Raw genomic sequence first — 23,542 nt, forward strand, 5'->3', positions numbered from 1 at the left:
GTTGTGCTTCCTCTCATCTCCCAATGCCTGATTGCCCACTGAGGGTGTCCCAATGATTGTTTACTTTTGTATGGCACTTTCTACACATCTGTGTCACTGTGGTTCAGCCCCCCTCATGTGCTGTGTAGTTGCCTGGGGATACTGTGACACACACACACACATGTTGTGTCCGATGCGCAGTGTGAGTTTGCCTGTTTGTGCATCTGCACCAGTGCATTGGTATTGCTGTTGTGGGCCTTGATCTGGATGCTGTTTCTGTGATTTTGCATGCTGTCCCTGTGAGTCGTTTGACATCATTGTGCACATTCATCCTGGTTGTTGGGTGCCATTGCTGGCATGGAATGTGAGTTTGTGAGCTGACACCTACAGTCTACACATGTTGTTTTGATTGGTGTGTCTATTTTCAAGATATGTGCATGCTTAGTCAGCCCCCATGTGTGGTGCTTGTCTGCACATGGCCAAGAGTGTTATGTTTTCACAGCACTGTTAGCCTCACCACATCTCTGTGTGTATGGGACACAACCATTAGTTTGCCCCAGAAGTGTTTGATGTGTTGGGAGCAGGGATCATACATGCTGTTTGTTATTTGCAGCTTTGACCATGATGACACGTACCTATTGGTCACTGTGATGAGGGGGGTTTGGTCCCCATCACCACAATGCTCCACATCTGCTGCATTTTGTGAGCCCCCACTTAACTTCTGCTCTACACAGTGAGGGGGTGTTCTTTTTACATTGCCACAGTGCTATGGTGATGCTTGCCTTGTGTTATGTCACACTCATGTGTTGGCCACACATGTGCTGTTCTTTACATTGTATGCTCGTAGCCATAATCACTGTTGTGGGCATTTGTCACAGACTACACACTGGTGTCATGATGTCATGGGGTAATGTATTTTGCGGACATACCTGATGTTTGGGTATGCTGGATGTGTTGCGCATCACCCATCCTATGGCTGGTGGTGGCAGGGGTGATGTGTAACATAAGCACTATGGGTGTGGGTGGCAGGGGTGATGGGCAACAGGTCCCCTGTGAGTTGGGGTGGCAGGGGTGATGGGCAACAGGTCCACTGTGAGTGGGGGTGGCAGGGGTGATGGGCAACATAAGCCCTATGGCTGGGGGTGGCAGGGGTGATGGGCAACAGGTCCCCTGTGAGTGGGGGTGGCAGTAGTGATGGGCAACAGGTCCCCTATGGGTGTGGGTAGCAGGGGTGATGGGCAACAGGTCCCCTGTGAGTGGGGGTGGCAGGGGTGATGGGCAACATAAGCCCTGTGAGTGGGGGTGGCAGGGGTGATGGGCAACAGGTCCCCTGTGAGTGGGGGTGGCAGGGGTGATGGGCAACATAGTCCCTATGGGTGGGGGTGGCAGTAGTGATGAGCAACAGGTACCCTGTGAGTGGGGGTGGCAGGGGTGATGGGCAACAGGTCCCCTGTGAGTGGGGGTGGCAGAGGTGATGGGCAACATAAGCCCTGTGAGTAGGGGTGGCAGGGGTGATGGGCAACAGGCCCCCTATGGGTGTGGGTGGCAGGGGTGATGGGCAACATAAGCCCTATGGCTGGGGGTGGCAGGGGTGATGGGCAACAGGTCCCCTGTGAGTGGGGGTGGCAGGGGTGATGGGCAACATAGTCCCTATGGGTAGGGGTGGCAGTAGTGATGGGTAACAGGCCCCCTATGGGTGGGGGTGTTAGTGGTGCTGGCCATGCAACCCCTATGGTGGGCTGTTGTTAGTGGCCAGGATATGGATCCCCTGTGTGTGTGTGCCATTTTGCGTGTACGTGTTGTTTGTTTGTGTTGTAGGTGTCTGACTTACCGTCTGCGCCAGTTTTTGGCAGTTATGAGCATCGTACTTACTCTACAGGACGGACCGGCTCCGGGTACGTGTCAGTCACAGGGTAATGCTACGGACAGCTGTCCTACCGGCCATCGGAATCGGCCCCTTAGTGACTGAGTCAAGAGGGAAACAGCTCATAATTGCAGAGCAGACAATAAACAGTGGTTCACGGACGCTGCAGATATATTACTGAATATCCAATAAAGAAGAACAAACGTGTGAGACATGGCGAAAATCTCGTCTTAGGCAGGCCTACAGGGTATGACTTGTATGATTTTACATGCATCTATGACCTATCTTAAAACGTTGGAACCATGTTTCACTAGGGATCACACAGGGGTGCTGTTCCACTGCCCTGAGTTTTTGGCAGTTATGAGCATCGTACTTACTCTACAGGACGGACCGGCTCCGGGTACGTGTCGGTCGCAGGGTAAGGCTACGGACAGCTGTCCTACCGGCCATCGGAATCGGCCCCTTAGTGACTGAGTCAAGAGGGAAACAGCTCATAGTTGCAGAGCAGACAATAAACAGTGGTTCACGGACGCTGCAGATATATTACTGAAGATCCAATAATGAAGAACAAACGTGTGAGACATGGCGAAAATCTCGTCTTAGGCAGGCCTACAGGGTATGACTTGTATGATTTTACATGTATCTATGACCTATCTTAAAACGTTGGAACCATGTTTCACTAGGAATCACACAGGGGTGCTGTTCCGCTGCCCTGAGTTGAGAGATGGGGGTTAAGTGCATCTGACAATAATACATGTATATGAAATAAAGCATATATAAGAAGCTGAAGCAGGCAATTGCCATGTGACCAAGTTCACATTCATGATTCGAGACAGTGGCAAATTTACACATGTGAGGAGTGACACTTTAAATTTATAACAATAGCATAAGACTCACTTGTGGCTCCTTGAGTGCTACTTTCTTGGACAGCAGGAGCAGGTTCTGAAATACAGAAGTAATGTGGTTAAGCCACAGAGGGTAAAGGATGGCACATTCAATCAAAAGCATAAATGGTTCCTGAATGTATTACCATATGTGAGCAGCACCAACTATTTTAAAATTGAGGCCTACATCGCCCAGTATTAAAATAAACACAGTTTCTCAAAGAATATCTCGATTTCAGTGTATGTTAATGACATTGTGTTAATACATTTATACAGTTTATAAAAACCCCACATCAACTCTATGTCACAGTCCCTAAAAGCTTAGGACATGCCTTCATTCCTGCCAAAGACAGTCTCTTTGAGAAGATATAGCTAGTCCCACCTTCGAAAATCACTATAGCACCTCTACTAGGCAATCCCACCTTGTGCAGCTTGGGACGTCTCTAGCTTTCCTTAGCCACTAACATTATTGCATTCCAAAAAGAGACGATCATGGAACAAACCACAATATTGGACTCCATGGAAATTTTTTAACTGTCTTTCTTATTTAGGTATTTGTGAAAAATGTGTTACATTTGTGTATTCTCACCCTATTCTCAAATGGCCAAGGTTTATTAAACGTGTTAGTCTCTTTTTCAGAAGCCAATAGATGCCCTCACGCGCCTTCCCCACCACAGCTTGGTCTATGTAGAACCAAACCTGTTGGACATAGCCCTTCTTAGAGGATTTTCCTAAAACGTTTTGCTTTTTCCTACTAGTTTTTGCTGATTCTCTGTGCATGGCCTTAGGACTCTGGGCGCTTTTCCACTGTACTGCAGTGGGAAAGTGCATATGCCCCTCCTACACATGCCAGGAGGGGCGCTTACATATTTGGTTTAGGTGCAGTACCTATGAGTGCCTTGTAAAAACAGTACACCATATACCCGGGGCAAGCACAGCACTGGCTAATAGTGGGATGAGGCACTAAGTGTACCACCCACCCGATTAGCCTGTCAAACATGTAACACACCTGCTAATGCAGGCCTGTGGGGACACAATGGCGCTTGTGCTTAGGTTTGTATTGGTGTTTCTTATAATGTGCACGTATCACCCCAACTGGAGTCTCTCGGCACTATATCAACTCCAAATTGTATAAGCTCCGACTGGAAGAGTGCCAAAACACTACAAACTAAAACAGCCAGGTCTTTAGAGATTTTTTAAATTGTTTAAAATCAGTGCATGCACGCAATTGCAAAGGAAGCTGATTCCAGTGCTGGGGGCTAAATGTATGTTGTTACTACGCATTTCGTTGCAACGCATGCCTTTACCACGCATGCGTTACAACTGAATTATTTTTCTACGCATATCCTTTACCTCGATTATTCCTTTACCACGCATTTTTTTGGGGGGGGGGGGAAACTCCCCCAAACCCCCTTTTTTCTTTATTTTTGCCTTTTTCTCACGTCTTCGCCGAAACAAAAAAATGACTGAATCGGATGAGGAAGAAGACGTTCCGTGAAGACGTTGCTTGCGTGGTAAAGACGGTCGTGGAAGCAATACGCGTGGTAATAATGTTTACGAGTTAAGTGTACCGTTGTAAATGTAACGCGTAGAAAAGCCTTCGTGGTAAAGGCTGTTTCTCGTGAGAATGAGAACACAACATACCTGGTGATACGAATATGCCAGGGACATAGTAAGACTTTCCCACTCTATCTGCAGTTTACCCGACAGTCAGGATGGCCCACTTTCATACAGAGATTTATGGACCAAGCAGAGGAGTTTGAACACGGACCATTTTTTTATAGGCAGCCAGTTAAGGGTTCTGAGAATGGGTACCGGGGGCAGGCGAGGCGTAAGATGACTAATTAACCGTGCCGCAGGGTTTTTAACCACCTGGAGTTTGGAAAACAGTCCTTCATTCATGGCAACCATTAAAGCATTCCCATACTCCAGGCGAATAATGATGAGGGCCTGGACTAGGGCTTTTCTAGTCTAAAACAGTAGCCACCGGAAGACTTTCCTGAGGAGAAGAATGACTCCAGAACAGGCTCCCATAATTGCATTCACATGTTTCCTCCCAGAGAGGTTTTCATCAACCAGAATTCCCAAATTTCTTACTGGTCTAATAGCACCAGCATCTAAGGAAAGTCTTATCTAACACTTTCACTAGTTCTGTTTCCATGCTAAAAGCAGCTCGAAAGCCAGAGTAGGAGGGATCAAGCAGGGAATACCTTTCCAGAAAACCTGCTAGCTAGGAATTCACCATTGTTTCCATTACCTTCCCAATAAAAGGAAGTAATGATATAGGTCTGAAGTTTGCTAATACTTTAGGATCAGCCAAGGGTTTTTTAAAAATAGGTTGGACACTCGCTGAGTTTCACTTGTGCAGGACTGTTTAAAAAGCTAAAGGAGAGGTTAAATAGCTCAGTGAGGGACAGGAGGAGTGCTGGCGCCACCATATAGGGAGGTGCTAAGTCCTCTGTTGATCCCGACTTAATTCTATTTAGCAGCATATTGATTTAGTCTGGGGACACCACGTGAAACTCCTCCAAGAGAGCAGGGCGAGATGTTTCTGTGGGGGTAAAAACTTCCCTAGTTGCCTGCGTAGTCTCTTATACAAAAGAACTGTAAATTCTGACAATTTTATCATCAAAATAATTGGCAAGCTCATGAGTAGGGGCCCGTGAGACTTCGACAGGTTCAGCTCAGGCTATAGGATCAGTAAATTCCTTTAGTATCCTGTACAATTCTTTAGCAGAATTACCCGCTTTGTTAAATCTCTTCACTATGTGGACTTTCCTTGCTTTTCTTAAATTGTTGTGGCAAATTCTTAAAGCCCTTTTATAAATTAGTTTGTCTTCAAGATATTTTGAGGTCCTCCATTTGCGTTTCAATTTCCTCAACACAGATGTTTCCTTTTTTAAACAGTCCGTATACCATGGGGCCAACCTAGGCTTTGATTTAGAAAGTTTGAATTTCATGGGGGCAATCTTATCAAATGTTTGCATAATGACGCTCTGAAGCACTGCTAATACCATATACATGTCCGTCTGATCATATACAGAAGGGGGAAGAAAATGAGTTGTAAAGGTGGAAAGCACCACTTTCCTCCAAGGCGTTAATGGCCTCCGTGTGTCTGTCCTGACATTGTGGGTCTTCCCATACCAAGTTAAAAGAGAGGTTAGAGGTTAGGCATTTCTAACTCGTTAGCCAACTTTGAGCAGGCCTTCCACCACCATTGGAGTCACTGGTAGGTGAAAGGCGGGGCAGGTACACATGGGTGTTCCATACCCAGGTAGTGAAGAACCCCCATGTGGGTTTTCTCTACCGAGGAGGTCAGCTCTGCCCATGGGACATCATCAGGGTGTTGCTGATTCTCTTTTAGTGGCCTTAGGTCCGGAGCACTTTCCCACTGTAAATTCAGTGTGGAAATATGAGTGCCCATCCAACAGATGTTAGGAAGCAGTTCTGAAAGGGTGTTTCTAAACATAGGTTTGGTCTACCATTGCAGGCCTGGGCGTGTAAGCACTTGCACCCAAACATGTGTTCAGCCTGCCATTGCAGGCTGGTGTGCGCGCACCAGTGGTGTTTTCAAACATGTGTCAAGCCTGCCATGCAGGTCTGTGTGTGCGAAATTGCACTTATGCTCAGGCTGCCCTTTCTAAACCAATGGCCAATTCTGAGGGGACAATGAATTACCATTAGAGCATCCCTACGGTAAGTCCTGAGGGGTGAAGCATGTGGTAAGTGATAGGCAGAGTGGGTACACAGGTGTATACTCTACCCAGGTAGTGAAGAATACCCATGTGTGTTTTAACTACTTCTGAGGTTTGCTCTTCCCATACGTTAAGATGGGGGAAAGGGTGAAATTACTTCAGGCTTTAATAATGCATTGCAGTGGAGCAGCGTCATCATGTTTCCTATCATTGAATTCATAATGATAAACCCTCTCCTGTGGTAAAGGTGGTTTTATTATTAAAAGCTTAGAAATACCTCTGCTAGAAAGCGGGTATTTCTCTACTCTAAAACTTTGTGTGTCTTTCAGCTTAATTCCAGTCCACACTGGAGGCTGGGGGAGCACATCTGCGAATTTCCCAGTGATAGCTATAAACCTTGGGCATTCAACTGGAATGACAGACCTCTGCCATTTGATGACCTAAGTGGATAGATTGGAGGGGGAGGTTTTGACACTTGGCCTCTGGGAGCCAGTTCATGGCCCCACTATAGATTAAGATCTGCATTCCACTGTTTTATGGCAAACAGGACTGGAATTTAGGGGAGACATCTATGGTTTAAAGGGAAACTCTCTGAACCACCCCCGACTTCAAAGGCACACTACAGTATAACTAATGGTGCCATATTTCAGCAGGGTAGAGATACACTTGTGGGGACATGGGACCAGAGAACCTGGAGCTGTGTGGTGCACACTGCAAGAGATGTGTACAAGGAGGATTACTGACATTGAAAGGGACCATGAGTCCTTCCTGAATAGTGGCTGGCCTAGGCTGAACTACCAACTGGTAGCGAAGAACTGTGCCTGGAGACCAGATTGCTTTGCGCAGAGCCCCAAAAGTACTGACTGCATCTAATAAAAGGGGCATCTGCATCATGGGGACCTCAAGATGCATAAGCGTCTTGTTGGTGCTGAGCAGATTCACTGGTTGCGATACCCAGCGTGGCCTGCTTCCTCAATCATCTGCATCTCTCTAGTGTGACACACCAGCTGCATGCTCATTATGTGCGGTGCCCTATTCACAGGTTGCAACCCTCAGAGATGAGGGCATGTCTATAGTAGTGCCTTATCTACCTCATGCGGCATTGGTAGACTTGTGCCTGTGTGTGAGACAGGAATTTCCTTATGTGACACGTAACAATGTGGAACAGGCTTTGTGCCTCATTCTCAGAGTGGTACAGAAGTTGGTGACTCTTCATTTTGTGTGACTGGTACTGTCTGGTGCAACTCGTACCAACGTGCACTGGATGTGGTGCCTCACTTCCACAGAGGTAATGAATTGACAACTCTTCGTTGTGTGTGATTGGCACTGTCTGGTGTGACTCAGAGCAATGCGCACCACACAGTGGGCCTCATTTCCAGGGAGCTACTGAGTTTGTGACTCTTCATCATTTTTGGCCGGGAACATGTCTGGGGCAACTCGTATCACCACACATGAGGATTGCCTGGGTGAGACTCTGAACAGCATGTGTCTGACAGGGTGCCTCCTTCTTCCAAGAAGCCCCCTTGTTCCATGCTCCATTACCCATTCATTGATTGTTCCTTTTGAGTTTCCAGTGTGGCAGACCAACTGCACTCTCACTCCCCAGCCCCTGACAATATTGTGTACCAGGTAGTTTTGCCCGGATCGGGTCGGGTGGTGAGAGTGGTTGACTGAGCTGAAGGAACACTTCCAGGAAGCTATCAGAAGTGGGGTCAAGAGGCTGTGTGCCCACCTCCTGTGATTGCGCTGGTGCCGGAAGGTTCCTTGTAGATACCTTTTGAGTGACTAACTATTGCCTTCAGCCCACTTCTGCTCCTCATCCTGCGGGTGAAGTTCCCGAGTGTTGGCCAGACCTCCATTTGACGACTGCCTCCTAATTTGCTCTGCTACCTACCCCCAGCTTCTTCCATGGGACCCTAATTGTGACTTCTGCCACGTGAGGACCAGTATCTGGGGGGAGGTTATCTCCAATCCGTAGGAGTAGGGTAGTCAAGGTGAGTTGGAGGGTGGAGGGAGGCTTGGACCACTGGGTCTGCAGTGTGCTATCAATTGCCCTGCTAGATATCAGGGGCACTGCATTATGGTGCTGTGTGCATTTGTGAGTGAGCGCATTCCGTACGGACCTGCCTAATATCTGATGCACAGCGCATTGGTGCTGAGTGAGTGTGTGTGTGACAGTGTGCGGAACACCTTTGAGTAACAACACTGGCCAGCAGTGTTGTTGTACACATGTATTTCTTGCCAGAAGAACACTAATTTTGACATTGGCTTTACCCATGCGTCACGGGCCCACGGTGCTGCTTAAAAGTGTTATAATTCTTTGTATGTACATATTTCTGATACTGTTGGGGTGCAACCTATAACTGTATGATATTGAATTATAAGAATTGAAATGGTGGGCTTGGGTTTGGCAACATGTTGCACCGCAAAAGGGTGATGGGGGGTAGAATAGGATCTTTCCCAAGTGTGCATACTGCTGATGTCATGTCAACACAGTTGGGACGAGTACTGCCACTGATATTTCCTAGTGTGATTTATGTCCAGAAATACAAAGTCAGGGGCACTGCATTATGGTGCTGTATGCGTATGTGTGTGAGCGCGTTCTGTACGGACCTGCCTGATATCCGTTGCACAGTGCGTTGATGCCGAGTGAGTGTGTGTGACAGTCTGCAGGCCGCATGTGAGTAACGACACTGGACGGCGATGTTGCTTTACACATGGATTTCTTGCCACAAGAGCACTAAGGGGCTGATTACGATGCGTTAGGAAAGGGCTCCGACCATTGGCTCGAGCTGTTCCTAACACATCATAATCAGCCGTTCGGATTCCTTTACAAATGCCACATTATGATGGTGTCGGTTGGAAAGGAGTCCGACCTGTCATTCTGACTGGCTTCCGACAGTCGGAATGACTTTGGTAATCCCAAGTGCGCTCTTTCCGTCTGAGGGATTACAATATCGGATTCTGACAGCCTTTCTGTGCCGGATCTTCCGACACAGAAAGGCTGTCGGAAGTTGACATTTTTTGGGCCCCCAGCAGGGCCCCCATGGGTGCACAGCCTCCAGTTGGAGGCCTAGGTGCCCCCTTGACGATCCCTGAGGTGCCTACCACGGGGTGCAGGGATGAACTGCACCTCTCTGTTTTACAATGAGAGAATGCATTCCAGTCTGAATGCATGTTTCCATTGTAAAGAATAGGAGTGCAACCGAACAGGGTTCGTTGCATCCAAATTGGTCGGTGCAGGTCGGTCGGTCCCAGTACCGAAACAATGTCGGGCGGACTTAAGTCTGACCGACATTGTAATCAGGCCTAAAGTTTGATATTGGCTTCACCCGTCTGGTGCTGGTTAAAAGTGTTATAATTCTTTGTATGTACATATTTCTAATGTCGCTGTACCTGGGGTGCACCTTATAACTGTGTGGTATTAAATTATAAGAATTGCCAGGTGGGCCTAAGTTTGACAATATGTTGCACTGCATAAGGGTGCTGGGGGGTGGACTACAATAGCACCTTTCCCAAGTGCGCAAAGTTCTGATGTCATGTCAACAGAGTTGGGCTTAGTCCTGCTAGTAATATTTTCAAGTGTGATTTATGTCCAGAAATACATGATGTTTATGTTGTGTTGTATATTGTGTGTTGAATACAAACTTTATTTACATACTTTGCACGTGAAGTCTCTTTTGTGGTGCTCACTGTATATACTGTGAGTAATTGCTGAGCCAAACATTTACACATTGCCTCTATGATAAGCCTGACTGCTCAGTGCCCAGCTGCCCAAGGGTGAGCGGAGGTTATACAACAAGTGTGATCACCCACCCCTGATGGGAGTGGTAGGTTCTGCCTGGCTAGGGCATTGCCTCAGCTAACCAGAAAGTGCCAATTCCAACAAAACCTCATCCATTTCAATCTTTAACCTATCTGCCAAGCCTGTGAAAAACAACTGCAGGCAATATAGGGGTCCTCTCTGACTCACAGCTCTCATTTGATTTGCATATATATGCCACAATAAAATCTGCTCATTTCCATCTATATGTACTATCAGGACCCTGCCACATGTTGACAGTTGAACATTGTGGAATACTATAGCCTGGATGTGTAATCGGCAGACTGCAATACTGCACCATCGCATGGTCACACATTTGAGTCTGTCAGAAAAATCTATACTGACATTAATACATATACTCGCACCCCAGTACCAGTTAGACAAACATTATAGCGAGTATCTTATAATTCCTTCCCCACCCCTATTCATTCTTGCTGTCGTGAAAGCCTATAGTCTTCAAGCTAATAACCACAAGAGCACTACGAAGACCATAGGGATGGAAAACGTATTGATTGTGACAGGTTCTGCAGCATGGAAAGTAGTCACACAGGGAAGCAACATCAACAAACATGAAGGTCTTGCTCCCTGCCCACCTTCATGTCCTCTCCCTGTGAGACCACTGGAAAAAGGGAAGCAGGGACTTGGGGCAGAGGGAATGTTAAGAGAATTAAATGCGCAGTACAGCTGCCTCCTATCCGGTCACTTAGTGACCAGAAGAAAGAGCAGGGGCTGCTGTGGTGTTCAATGTTTAATGACCAGATGATGCAGTTCCACTAATTTAGTAATCAGAAATACACACAGCGGACCCCTCTTCTCTCTCACAGCCTACACCAGCATTACTATGTGACATGCAAACCAGCCCACATCAGGAACTTCCTTCGGAAATTGTTGGTTGCTGTGGCAGATCAATCCAGCCATGCAGAGAGGTTTGGCGCTGCACGGCTTTAATTAGTTCAACTGCAAAAAAGCCCAGCTAAACTCATCACACTCAAGTGATGTGCCTTGCTTAGGGCACAGGCTGCAAGTGGGCTTTATGCAAGCTGATTGCCAGCCAACAGAGTGTCAGTGACATAGAATTCCATCACAAAGCAACCCTCAGACATTGGCTGTAATGTGTGGCCCTGTGTGAAATAGGTTAGGGCCAATGTCTCATGTTCTTATAAGCTAAAACATCCATGTACATCAAAGGAATCACTATAGCATGATTTCTCTAAGGTGGGCTGCAACACAGCGGCAGCCAGCATGGCTAGCAGGTGGCAGGGCGGGCGGGTCACGTGTGCGGGGAGGGTCGCGCATACTTAAAAAAAAAAAAAACGTACCTTCCCGCCGGGTCCTGCGCCACAGCTCTGCTCCTGCTCTTCCCCGGAAGCACAGCCAGGCCGTGCTAACCAATGACAATGCTGCGATGCAGCAATGTGATCGGTAAACACCCAGGCTCCCCTGACCAATCACAACTCTGCAATGCAGCGTTGTGATTGGTTTTGAGCATCCTGGTTGGACGCTGAACCAGGGAATGGGTGCCTGAACTTGTTCTAAATGCAGGCTGTAATGCAGCCTGCATGGAGAACTGGGAAAGTGCGCAATAACTGTTTGGTCGATCCTTTTGGGCCTCCCAAACCAGTCATGTGCACTTGAGTGGGAAAACCACTTCACCCCTACCCTGCTCCATGAGCAGAGTAGACCCAACAAAGGAAATATAACATGATAATAACGGAAAGTTATTATCATGTTATGTTTTCTCTTCTCGCACTGCTTGGAAGCAGTGGGCCGACGCTCCCCCGCCATAGCGGAGGAGCCACCACTGCTGCAACAACATGAAATGCTTTGCTGAGGGCACCCTTTATGCTGTGGCATTGGGAGAAGGATGTACCTCAGCGAGACCTGCCCTGCCAGCCTTCTCTTGTACTGTCATACTGCATTTGACCGTAGTATTGCCACGGTGCTAAATACATCAAAACGTAAATGACTTACAGCAAATACAATTGCAATCAGTCTTTGTGCATTCTTAAAATGTATTTTATCTACTTACCAGGCGTCTTCTTAGATGCGTTGGCCAAAAGCTGTAGAACAAAACATACAGAAAATAGAAAAAGTTGTCATATTAAATGTAAAATATTCAGACTGTGAAAATGCATTTATTATTAAACTAACAGAACTAAAATTTACAATTTTGGGAACAACGGTTGTGTGACAATATGTGCCAATTATGGTACAACATGTTTAATTAAGTCTTATTGTTTTAGCAACAGCTCAGGTATTTGGAATAGAAAACCTCTAAATAGTATACAGAATTTATTAATACGTAGAAGATGACTTACTATTGCATCCACAGTGTAAAGGTTAACATGTTAGGTCAATTGGCTAAATGGGAACAGTTAACATGTTAGGTTAGCTGCGTCAAATGGAGTATTTATCAATACTGAAGCAGATGTAGTGGGACTAGCACCCAGGTGTATGAAGGACCCATTGCATTCATTGTTGGCATTCTTTTACTACCCATCTGAGGTGTTGATGACCCACTTTTGGTCCTTACTTTAGGACCCTTAGAACCCTTCCTACCCATTAGTTGGCTACCTGGTATTTGGACAAAATATTGAGTTTTTAATATCAGAATACAGAAAAATCGGGAAAACAATATTGTGATACAGAAATATCATTTTGCGGGAATATTGTTGTCAAGAATATGGTTATTATAGGTAAGTAGTATCATTAACAAGAATATTGTTGGTGTTAATATCGTTTTCAATAATATAGTTGTGAAGAACAAGGTTTTTTAAATATTTTAATTTGTTTCAGCTCATATATTAATTTTTTGTGATATTGTTTGTATAATTGGTATTATTTTGTTTTTTAAAACATAGCCATTTTAAGTGATTTACATTTTTTAAATGTAATTGTTATTGGTAATTAATAGTGTTGAAGTGGGTTGTTGGGTTTGTTGAGGGATAGGGTGGAGAGTGAATTAAGTCATAATTAATTATCAATTAATTAATTATTTTTAAGTAAGAATGAGATTGATAATAATTATGTATAATATGTAATACTGATTTAACTAATTATGTTTTAGGTGTGAGTTGCACTGTTTGTAGGGGCATCGGGGGTACATTAATTAGGTAATATTTAATTAAATATTTAATTGATTATTAATTATGCAAATTATGTAATAGTTATTTAATTTAGTTACATTTTAGGTGCAGGTTGCTTGGTTTGTAGGGGTAGAAGGTGGTTGGTTAATTAGGTAATAATTAATTAACATTTATTTTTTATGTATTATTAATTGTTTCATTGACTAGTAATTATGTAAAAAATTAATAATCATTTACTTTAGTACATTTTAGGTGCGGGCTGCTGGGTTTGTAGTGGCATAGAGTGGAAAATTAAATAGGAAATAATTAATAAACAATCCATTTTTTATTTATTATCAATTAATTGATTATTAATTTTGTAAATTATGTAATCATTATTTATTTTAGTTACATTTTAGGTGCAGGTTGCGAGGGTTTGTAGGGGTATAGGTTGGGAAAATATTTAGGTAATAATTAACAATAAATTATTAATTTATTATTGTAGCAATTTGTAAGTATGTGTGTAAAGGTATGTGGTGGAAAGTTAATTGAGTCATATTTAATAAATAATTATTACTATTCCATAATTAAATATGTAATTGATTAATAATTATGTAAATTGTTTAATAAGTATATGTGTTAACTATATTTTAGGTGCTGTGTATTGGGTTTGTGGGGTTATTCGGTGGTAAATTCATTACGTAATTATTAATTAATAATTAATTAATACTTGTTAATTCGTTATTTATTCATCTATCTATTATGTCAATTGTGTTCTACTTATTTATATTAGTTATGGATTGCCAGGCTTGTAGGTGTATAAGATGGCAAGTTAAACAAGTAATAATGAAATAATCCTTATTTTTAAATTGAAAATGACTTATTACATTGTATATTAATTATTTTAATGTTTAATTTTAAAAAAAGATGGATAGATAGATAGATGGATAGATAGATAGATGATATATAGATAGATAGATAGATAGATAGATAGATAGATAGATAGATAGATAGATAGATAGATAGATAGATAGATAGATAGATAGATAGATAGATGTTATGTTAAGCAATATGTTTTGTGTTAAAAGTTATATTTTTCTTAATTAATACAGTTACTGTTGCACAGACTGGAGTGGAAATAGCAAATTTAACCCCCTCCCAAGTCCAATGCTGTCCCATCTTTTGCAAAAATTGAACTTTGAATAGTGTATGTGTTATTCCCAGACTTCAAAACATTTCCCAATACTGTTTAAATACTTTTATGATAAATATGTATTCATAATTTTAATCTTATAGCACTGGTTTATATTTGTGTTTCTAGATTTTTAGTAATTTTGTTATTTTTTAATTTGATTTGTTTAGTAATTTATATAATGTTTTGGTATATTTAATTTTATATTATGTTTATATATATCAAAAATATTGTGCTTTTTTATGATAGGAAATGTCATAGTTTCATTTTTAATAAATGTGTTATATTATATATGTATACGTATATATAGACATATGTAAGTATATATATGTATATATCCGAAACAGCAATCACTCCTTCCAGGGAAGCCCAGACCCGTGGGAGGTGGCGCGCAGAGCCAGCGGAGTGCCCGGCATCAAATCCAAATCCCCACACATAAGCGCACACTCAGGAAACAGCCAGGCAATATTGATACAAAATAGATTTAGTGCATCATCAATCTATACGTGGCGCATTTCGGCAGTCCCGCTGTCTTGATCACACCAACTAATACACGTGTACAGAGTAGTATATAAGCATAACATAAGAGTAGAAAGAGGACTACAGCCGTAGATCCATCTAGTAACTGAGTACAGCGGCCATTTTGGAGTGGTGAATCTCTAACATACAATGTTTGAATACAAATATCACCACAGTGTAGATACCGGCAAGTGAGTGATAGTAGTATCACCACTGGCATATTGACCTGTCCAATTGCATTTAAACAAAGTGTCATGCAGCAAGCATTGCATAAGGTGTAAAACGTAAGTATGGTAATGCTACTGGGTGGTCACGATGAGATGGCCATCACACCGATGTTATGGTGCAATATAAAGTGTGATCACAAAATGATTAACATGGACATAGTAACGTGTCCAGTTGCATTATTGCAGACAAAGTGTCATACAGTAAGTACTCAATAAGATATATACTGTGAAGTATGAAAACAGTTTTTGATGAACACATTTTATAGCCATCGAACCCCCATATTAGTACAGTCTGTTGTCTGATATAAAACAAACATAACAGTTGTTACTATTGCTGCTGTAATGAGGGCCTGTAACATCTTTATGTTATGGTTATCAAGCCAATACCGCGATACATTATATAATGATCACTGTCCGCATATAAAGAAGAAAATGGTTGCAAAAAATACCACAAAAATATATATAAGTCCCCCAATGGGAGAGTACATATTGTATACCTAATAGTTCAAAATAAATAGTGAAAAAGCAAAATATAAGAAAAAGAAAACATTCTTATCTGGGGTCAGTGGATCAGATGATAAGCAAGCCAGTATGAAGAAAAGAAGGCAACCTTATATATATATATATTGTAATGAATGCTATTTGTATGTTTTTAACGATATTAGGGTGAAACAATATATTGTTTTTGATATTTGTACTTACTATTATAAGTATAGGAAAACCATATATTTGTTATCGATATTATTGTTGCACTATATTGTTGGTTCTGATATTATTTCAGTGATCCAGCTACCTCACAATTGAAAACATGTCTCTTATAAAAGGAAGTCTGGGCTTTCACATGGTGAAATTATTTCCTCTGTGGTCATACTCTTATACTCAAATATGAATGCAGAAGGAGAATAAGTGAAGAAAGCATGTAAAAGAGGTTTTGTAAGGGGGCATAGTTAAGAAGGTGGACGAGATGGAAAAGAGCTCAGCGGGACTCGCTCGCCCGATATCATCCTAGGGCAGGTGACCCCAATTTGATCGCTGAGGGGGGTCGCTCTGGAGGTCTCAGCAAGGACAGGGACCAGCCTGTGGTGGTGATCATGAGCAGTGCCCCACAGGTGCAGCAGCGCCATTGACCGGGCCGTAACCGGGCCCTTGCTTGATTCCACGATCCAGGTATGCTGGAGGTAGGGTGAACCCTGGATGGACAGACCACCGGCCGACACAGCCAGTGTCTTCTCTCTGTGGGGTTGCACAAATGAGCTGCATTGGGCCCCTTCATTGTGACACCTACACAAGAGACGGATAGAGACTTCAGGCCTGCTTTCTGCTGGTCTTGGCCATGGCGGTCAGTCCTGAGCCATCGGGTCACTAATTTATTGAGCAGCATGGCTTCTGCCAGCATGGCTCTCCCATGCTGAGGAAGATGGATGGCACCCTGCCCGGTGTAGTGGGGGGCACCTGTTGCTTCTTTGGCCCCCGGTGCTGTGTTGCTTGTCTATGGGGTGGACAGGAGACTTTGGTGGACCCTACCCCACTTGAACTTTGTCTGCGCGGTTAGGCTTGGGCAGTCAGGCTCCTGCCACATTGGGCTTCTTGGCGTTAGCCTGCATTGCCTCCCTCAAAAGTGGATTGATGGAGCCCTGTCTGCCTGGGCGGAGCACACTTGTTGTGGCAAACCCATTGGTGAATCCCCTGGTGTCATGGTTGGTAGACCAAGCTGGCGGACCTGCAGTCCTGATCAAGTGGCCAAGCCGTTCCTGCATGGCAGAGACGTCCGGGGGCCTTTGACTACTGTTGCGTAACTCTGTAAACACACCTCCTTGGACTGCAGCCTCCGCTACATGAACCCTCTTATCAGGAGGGTGCGTGAGTACTGTGTGTGACATCCTTGAGGGATTTCTTGTGAGCTTCACTTCTAGGGTGAGACCTGGGCAAACTTCCTTGTTTGGACATCTTGCTGAACTGAGTTATTCTGCATGTTGGTACCTACCTTCTCCACCATGGTGAAGCAGTGCTGATTGGGGGCATGGAGAGTGGGGAGGCCTCCCACCGCACCCCCCATCGGGTGCCATCTCACCAGGGGCTACAGTTACCACTGGGTCACCTATTGGGCTCTGTGAGAAGCTGGCCTGGTATATGATGTCCACTTATGTAAGGGGGCCCCTTGCACCAGTCCAGACAACCCTTATGGTGATTTAGGAGGTCTTAGACAACCTAAGAAAGCTCTCTAAGTGGTATCCGTGGAGAGCAGCCTTCAGGCTTAGTCCAGAAGGAAAGTAAAGCAGCTTGTTTTACCAGAATGCAATCGTATAGTATAGATTAAGTGAAAAAGAACCACACAAGGTATTTATAAAAGAAATGTATTTATTATATAATACTTTCTAACGCATACAAATATCTCCTACCCAGAGGTATGCACAATGCACACAATACTTTGCAAAGAACCACAGTAAATAGCACAGAATACACAGTTGCCCAAGGTTAGGACCAACCATATACTAAGAAAGTGGTAGAAGAACAACGACTCGGGTAAAGACAATGTCGAGAGGACGTAAAAGTACTGGGGACCCAGGAATCCACCAAGGTGAGTGACTAGGACCCCCACAGAGAGCATGTGCAGTGTAGAAGCACAACATTGTGCTCCATACAAGTCTACGTGTAAGTTGCGGTTGGATTTTTAAAGATTAAGGTCACTTCCCAGTAAACCCTGTGGAAATCCAGTGGAAGACAGAAGGTTGTTGAGCCACCCCATCTGTGGATACCCTAGTACCCACGTTACCTACACCAGGGAAGCCAGGTGCTTACGTGTAATGTGGTGTCGAAAACCACTGTTGAACCCAATGGAGGACTTCAGGAAAGTGCCGCTGCTGAAGAAGGAGAAAGTGTACAATGGAATCTGAAGGTGGATTCTAGTTGAGAGGTACCTGCAAGCAGAGGGGACAGAGTCTATGCCACTCAGGAGTGACCAGGAGACTTGAAAGACGAATGCCCTTCGATGTCGGGTGTTGCAGGAGAGTTGACGATGAACTTGACTCTGCATACTGAGAAAGACCAGGAGCTGTGCACTAGTTGTCCCACAAGGGGACTAGCAAGGTCCATGGGACTAACCACAAGCAGGGAAGTCAGGCAGGCCCCGAGCAATCAGGGGAGCCAAAAGAAAACAAAGTTGAACCTCAAAAGGACCCACAGGTCCGAAGCACTGGAGTCGCAGGAAGACCTCGAGCAGCTCACCAAAAGATGCAAGCCACGGTGCACACGATGCAGTGTGGATGAAGATTCTGGTCACTGGTGGGGCTTGAGGTTGGGGCTACTTGGAGCCTGAAGATCTTGGTGGAAGGAAGCCAACAGGCCTTTGCAACTGCAAGTTGACACAGTGCACAGGGGTTCAGTTATTGCAGCCCCTACGAGGGACACTGGCCTCAAACTCGGTAAGAGGGTACGGCAGGCCTCGGGAGGTTTGGAAAACCACCACGTGTGTTTCAGAACCTTTCGGAGTCCGGAGGAGCTCAGGATCAGCAGACCGGTTGACTTTGTTGCGGTGCATGCGAATGCAGGGAAGTGACTCCTTCACTTTAAGGGAGATTCCTTCAGCTGTCTTGATGCCCACAGCACTTGGAAGGTTCCTGTATGGTGCACAGGCACAGACAATGCAGCAGACTGGAAGGGAGACAAAGTTGAGCCCCAGCGAAGTCCAGAGTTCCCAGACGGTAGAAGAAGCGGTGTCTGATCTGAATCATTTCCCACGAAGAATCTAGGGACCCACCCACAGTTAAGCCCTTAAGTACCCTTCAGAAATGGTTGTGAGGATTCAGGGGATCTTCCCAGGGGAAGGTCTGGACAGGGGGAAGGTTACTCCCATGTCCTTTTTCCAGTTTTGCGGCGTAGTGGGAGCCAACGGCTCCCAGAGCTGGTTTTAACTGGACTTTCCATGAAGACACCAAATGTGCCCCTCATGCAGACTTAGTGGCGCTGGCAAGCGGACCCACCTGGTCCCAATGCACTAAATCCTGTCAGGGAGGTGGTCACACCTCCCTGTGACAGGATTCATATTGGTCTCCCTTCTCCTGCTCAAGCTTGGCTCAGCAGCAGGAGGACAGAATCCTGTCTCTGGTCGGCAGCAACCATTTAGTGCTGTCCGGGTCTAGAAGGCTGGCATTGGGAACACTGAGAGCCTAACGGAGGGCTCTTCGAGTGCTTGGAATCATACCTCTCACACCGTGTATGATGTGGGGGAATGATTCCAACATGTTTAATACCAAACATGATAGGATTGGTTGCAGCCAATTTTGAGATGGTCATCGCGTAATTACGGGGTGCCCCTCCATATGGTACATGGCTGCTTCACTTACAAACCGGGAGAATGGACTCCGTAGGCTGTAGGGGTGGTCTGCTCATACAGAGGCATTTGCACACTTAGAACCAAGCACCCTTCCTTCAGTATTCTAAAGGCCTGCAATAGGGGTGACTTATATTTGTTGAGTGCAGTGTCCATAGATATAGGAAACCTATATCCTTTGGAAGTGGTGCTAGCACCAGCTTACACAGGCTGCAATGGCAGGCCTGTAGTTACAGTTTGAATGGTCTCCCATGGGTGGCATAATGCATGCTTCAGCCATGGGGGACCTCTAGGGTACCTATACCCTGGGTATCTTAGTACCATATACTAGGGTACCCAGTATCCAATCTAGGATGTACCTATGTACTTGTAATAACAATTTAAGGGAGAAAGCAGAGAGACTGGTGTCCTGATTAGCAGAATCCCAGTCAGATTAGTCAAAAACAGCTTAGCACCAGGCAAAAAGTGGGGGAAACCATGCAGAAGGATCCTACCTTCCTACAGGCCCTCATCTGCGAACAGGGTTGATGAGCTTCTGGGAGCAATTAGGGATGTCAGGGCTACGTTTGTCCCGCAGTTGGATGCCTTGACGATTGAAATGAGTTTGTTTTCTTAGGGCCTACCAGGCCATGTTGAGAGAAAGGATGGAATCCAGTGAATATGCATTGGCTGGACTGCGGCCCTCGGTGGTGAAAATGCAATTTCATCTGAAGGCCCTCCAGAGAGCAAAAGCTTGGTTGCGCAGTCGGGCAAATAATGCACAGGGTCGCTCGAGGCACAACTATATCCACATAATTGGGCTCCCACAGAGAGCACAGGGCCACAATAGGGACCTTTTTTTTAGGATTGGCTGCCTAATATGGTGCTTACTAGGCAGGGGTCCACTTTCTTTTTTGTAGAGTGCGCTCACAGGGTCCTCGTTGGGCCGCCTCCCCTGGGGCCTCACCTCGGCCTGTGGTGGCGCATATCTTCAATTATCAGTAACGCGATCATATCCTGCAGGTTGTGCGCAATAAGGACCGCTCATAGATGGAGAACAGCCCAGTGAATATTTACCCGGGCTATATGGCCGATGTACAGTCCCAGAGAAGATACTTTATGGCAATCAAGCAAGAGCTTCGACAAATGGGCCTGCACTACTTCCTGATGTTCCCGGCAAAGCAGCAATTCATGGATTCTGGAACTACCAGTATTTTTGCATCCCCGACTGAGGCTTGGGAGTGGTTGGAGTCTAGGGGACTCCTGCCGCCACCACAAGACATGAGTATTGGTGGTCAAAGTCAGTGGCGGCCCCATTGACAGCAAAATGGCTTACCTAGGGGCAGACCAATGGTAGAGCAGGCTGCACAGGAGTGGGCCCTGGCGATTTCTGTACTGGAATCCCATCATAGCCATACCATAGTCTCACCCGCTCAGTCCGTCTCCCCACTAGAGAGAGGAGACACACATCTTGGCTGACATTCTTCCTGAACTGCGGGCTGCCCTCAACCACGATGACTGTAGATCAAGTCATTTGTATTGGAGCCTATATCCTTTGTTGTGGCTTTTGTACATAGGTTTGCTGTGCCTCCATGTGAATGTGGTTCTCATGTAACTCTGATATGGCTGGGCAGGCCAGGCCCTCACACACTACTTCTGGATATCCCGTTCCCCCGACCGTGGTGTACTTTGTTGGTTTTGCTTTGTTTTAAGGCTTGTTATTGGTCTGAGGCTTGATTTTGCCTTGACCTGAGGATGGGAGTTGGGGTTTGTGTTATTGTGTTTGCCTGTTTTTTGTTTGTCTGTGAACAATCGTCAATGCTTTACTGGAGAGGGGAGGTGTGTGTGTCCCATGGGGGTTGTGGCAAAGGGGGAGGTGGGCGCCCAGACGTTTCATTCATGGCTTTGGTACAAAGCTGTTCATCCTGCTCACCTACAACTTTCTATCCTGGAATGTCCGTGGGATGGGGACTCCCAGACGTCGCCACCAGGTGTATGTTTATCTGAAGTGCAGGCACATTCATATAGCATACCTCCAGGAGACACACATGCCAGCTGCAGAGTTGCTTCGCTTGCACTACCTCTTAGGGGACAGGTTGTATGCTCGAGAGTGTTGCTTTGGGTGTCACCTATGGTGCAAATTCAGTTTGTGCACAAGAGGGTAGACCCCGATGGGCGTCATGTGATGGTTGAAGGGAAGTTGGGTGGTGCACCTATTGCTCTTGTAGTGCTTCATGCACCCAACAGTGGTCAGTCCTATTTCCTTGATACCCTCTCACTGGGGATGATCCATGATCTTCACGCACCAAATATCTGAGGTGAGAATTTCAATAGTGTGCATGACACTCACATGGAGAGATCTAATCCTCTGATCCCTGACATGCAGGCAGCCCAGCCAGCTCACTCCTTTGCAGATTGGTTGACACATAGTTGGCTCCGACATGCTTGGCGCTCCCTGAATCCTCTCACATGGAAATATTTCCACTTCTCCCAGGTCCACGAGCTCCATACAAGAATTGATCTCTTTCCCTGTAACCCCGCAATGACCCATTTTGTTTTGTCTGCTGAATACATGGACTGCACGTTATCGGACCGCAATCCCCTCTTGGCGGCGTTGCACTGGAGTAGGCGACCAACCACAATCCCTACGTGGAGACTACCAACTCAGGCACTCCTGGATAATATGTTTTGTGAGACTATTGGCACACATGTTCTTCAGTACTTTTGGAGTTTAATGAGGGTACGGTGACCAAGATGGGGGTGGAGTCGAACGATTTCAAGGTGGTGGCCAGAGGCTTTTGTATTAAGACTGAATATGGTGTGAAAGTGACCTTACGCTGGAAGTTGAAGGCTATAGAGGCTGCCATCCATGAGGCAGAGAATCGGGTGGGGGACAGGGGGCAGTTGGATGAACTTAATTCCCTTAGGGCCGAATATAGCGCTTAATGGACAGACAGGCTGGGGAGGCTTGAATATTCTGACTATTTTGCCAAACAACATGAGAAGGGTAACAAAGTGGGGCATGTCCCGACACGGTTGTTACGCTCAGAGGTTGAGAGGCCTCAACTGACCGCCATTAGGTTCCGAGTGGTGACATAATCACTGCACAGTCAGACATCAGCACAGTTTTTTTAAATTATAATAGGTCCCTTTATAAGGAGGATATTGGGTTGGGGAGCCCACTTTATCAGCATACCTTGACAGTTTGCTGAACCCCTGCCTGGACCCCTTCCAATGCCGTGCCCTAGATGAACCTTTAATGCTTGCTGAGGTTTGTCTGGCATTGGACCATATGGCGCTTAATAAGACCTCAGGGACATATGCGCTCCCAGTAAAGTTTATTTCTGCATATTGGGCTATGTTCACTCCGAAGCTCTGCAGCTGTTCCAGTCGGCTAAGGCCAGGGGCATCCTTCCCACATCTTTGAGAGAGGCCTTGATTGTGGTCCTTAATAATAATTAGACCAACAGATAAAACCCCATAAAAATAGCAAACCCGATAGCAGCAACAAAATAAATCAGGTATAGAGTCTTACTGCAGCTCCTAAAAAGCAGGAGACTTTAAAAACTAACGTGTTCACTAGATAGAAGCTGGAGGAACATAAGAGCAGGGCATACTTGCGTACAATTCAGGAATTTCAATAGAGGCATGATAAACATTCTTTTGGCTAACCTAAAATAGCTACAAAACTTCACAAAATGAACAGTATTCAGTAGAGAAACATTGTCGCAGCAACAAAGACCCAGAGATTGAGACGTCCTCCAATCTCTGCGAGAGGCCAGAAGATAGTGCAGCATTATAAATCTAAACCTGGTCAATAAAAAGCTCTCCCTATCCCTATTTACAATACATAAATAAGGTCTATGGTATGAGTAGCATATTTAATAACACACTAGAAAGGAGTACGGGGTCCAAGGGAATAAATGTTTAAAGACCTGCAAGAAGTTTTTCCCCAATAAACATTCACTATGAACACAGTTAACTT

General features: G+C 45.3%; 1 protein-coding gene across 1 annotated transcript in view; it reads right to left on the reverse strand.

Annotated features, from left to right (window-relative positions):
* The window catches only part of LOC146805332 (cilium assembly protein DZIP1-like), a 1,720,714-nt gene that overhangs the window by 858,685 nt on the left and 838,487 nt on the right, over nucleotides 1-23,542 (reverse strand). Inside the window, exons 9-10 of the mRNA XM_085622543.1 lie at nucleotides 12,275-12,305; nucleotides 2,741-2,785 (exon numbers count right to left, since the gene is read on the reverse strand). Of these exons, the coding sequence (XP_085478669.1) occupies nucleotides 2,741-2,785; nucleotides 12,275-12,305 (76 nt within the window). The remainder of the gene's footprint in view (nucleotides 1-2,740; nucleotides 2,786-12,274; nucleotides 12,306-23,542) is intronic.

The sequence above is a fragment of the Triturus cristatus genome, chromosome 8, assembly GCF_964204655.1.
Source record: "Triturus cristatus chromosome 8, aTriCri1.1, whole genome shotgun sequence".
Taxonomy (NCBI): Eukaryota; Metazoa; Chordata; class Amphibia; order Caudata; family Salamandridae; genus Triturus; species Triturus cristatus.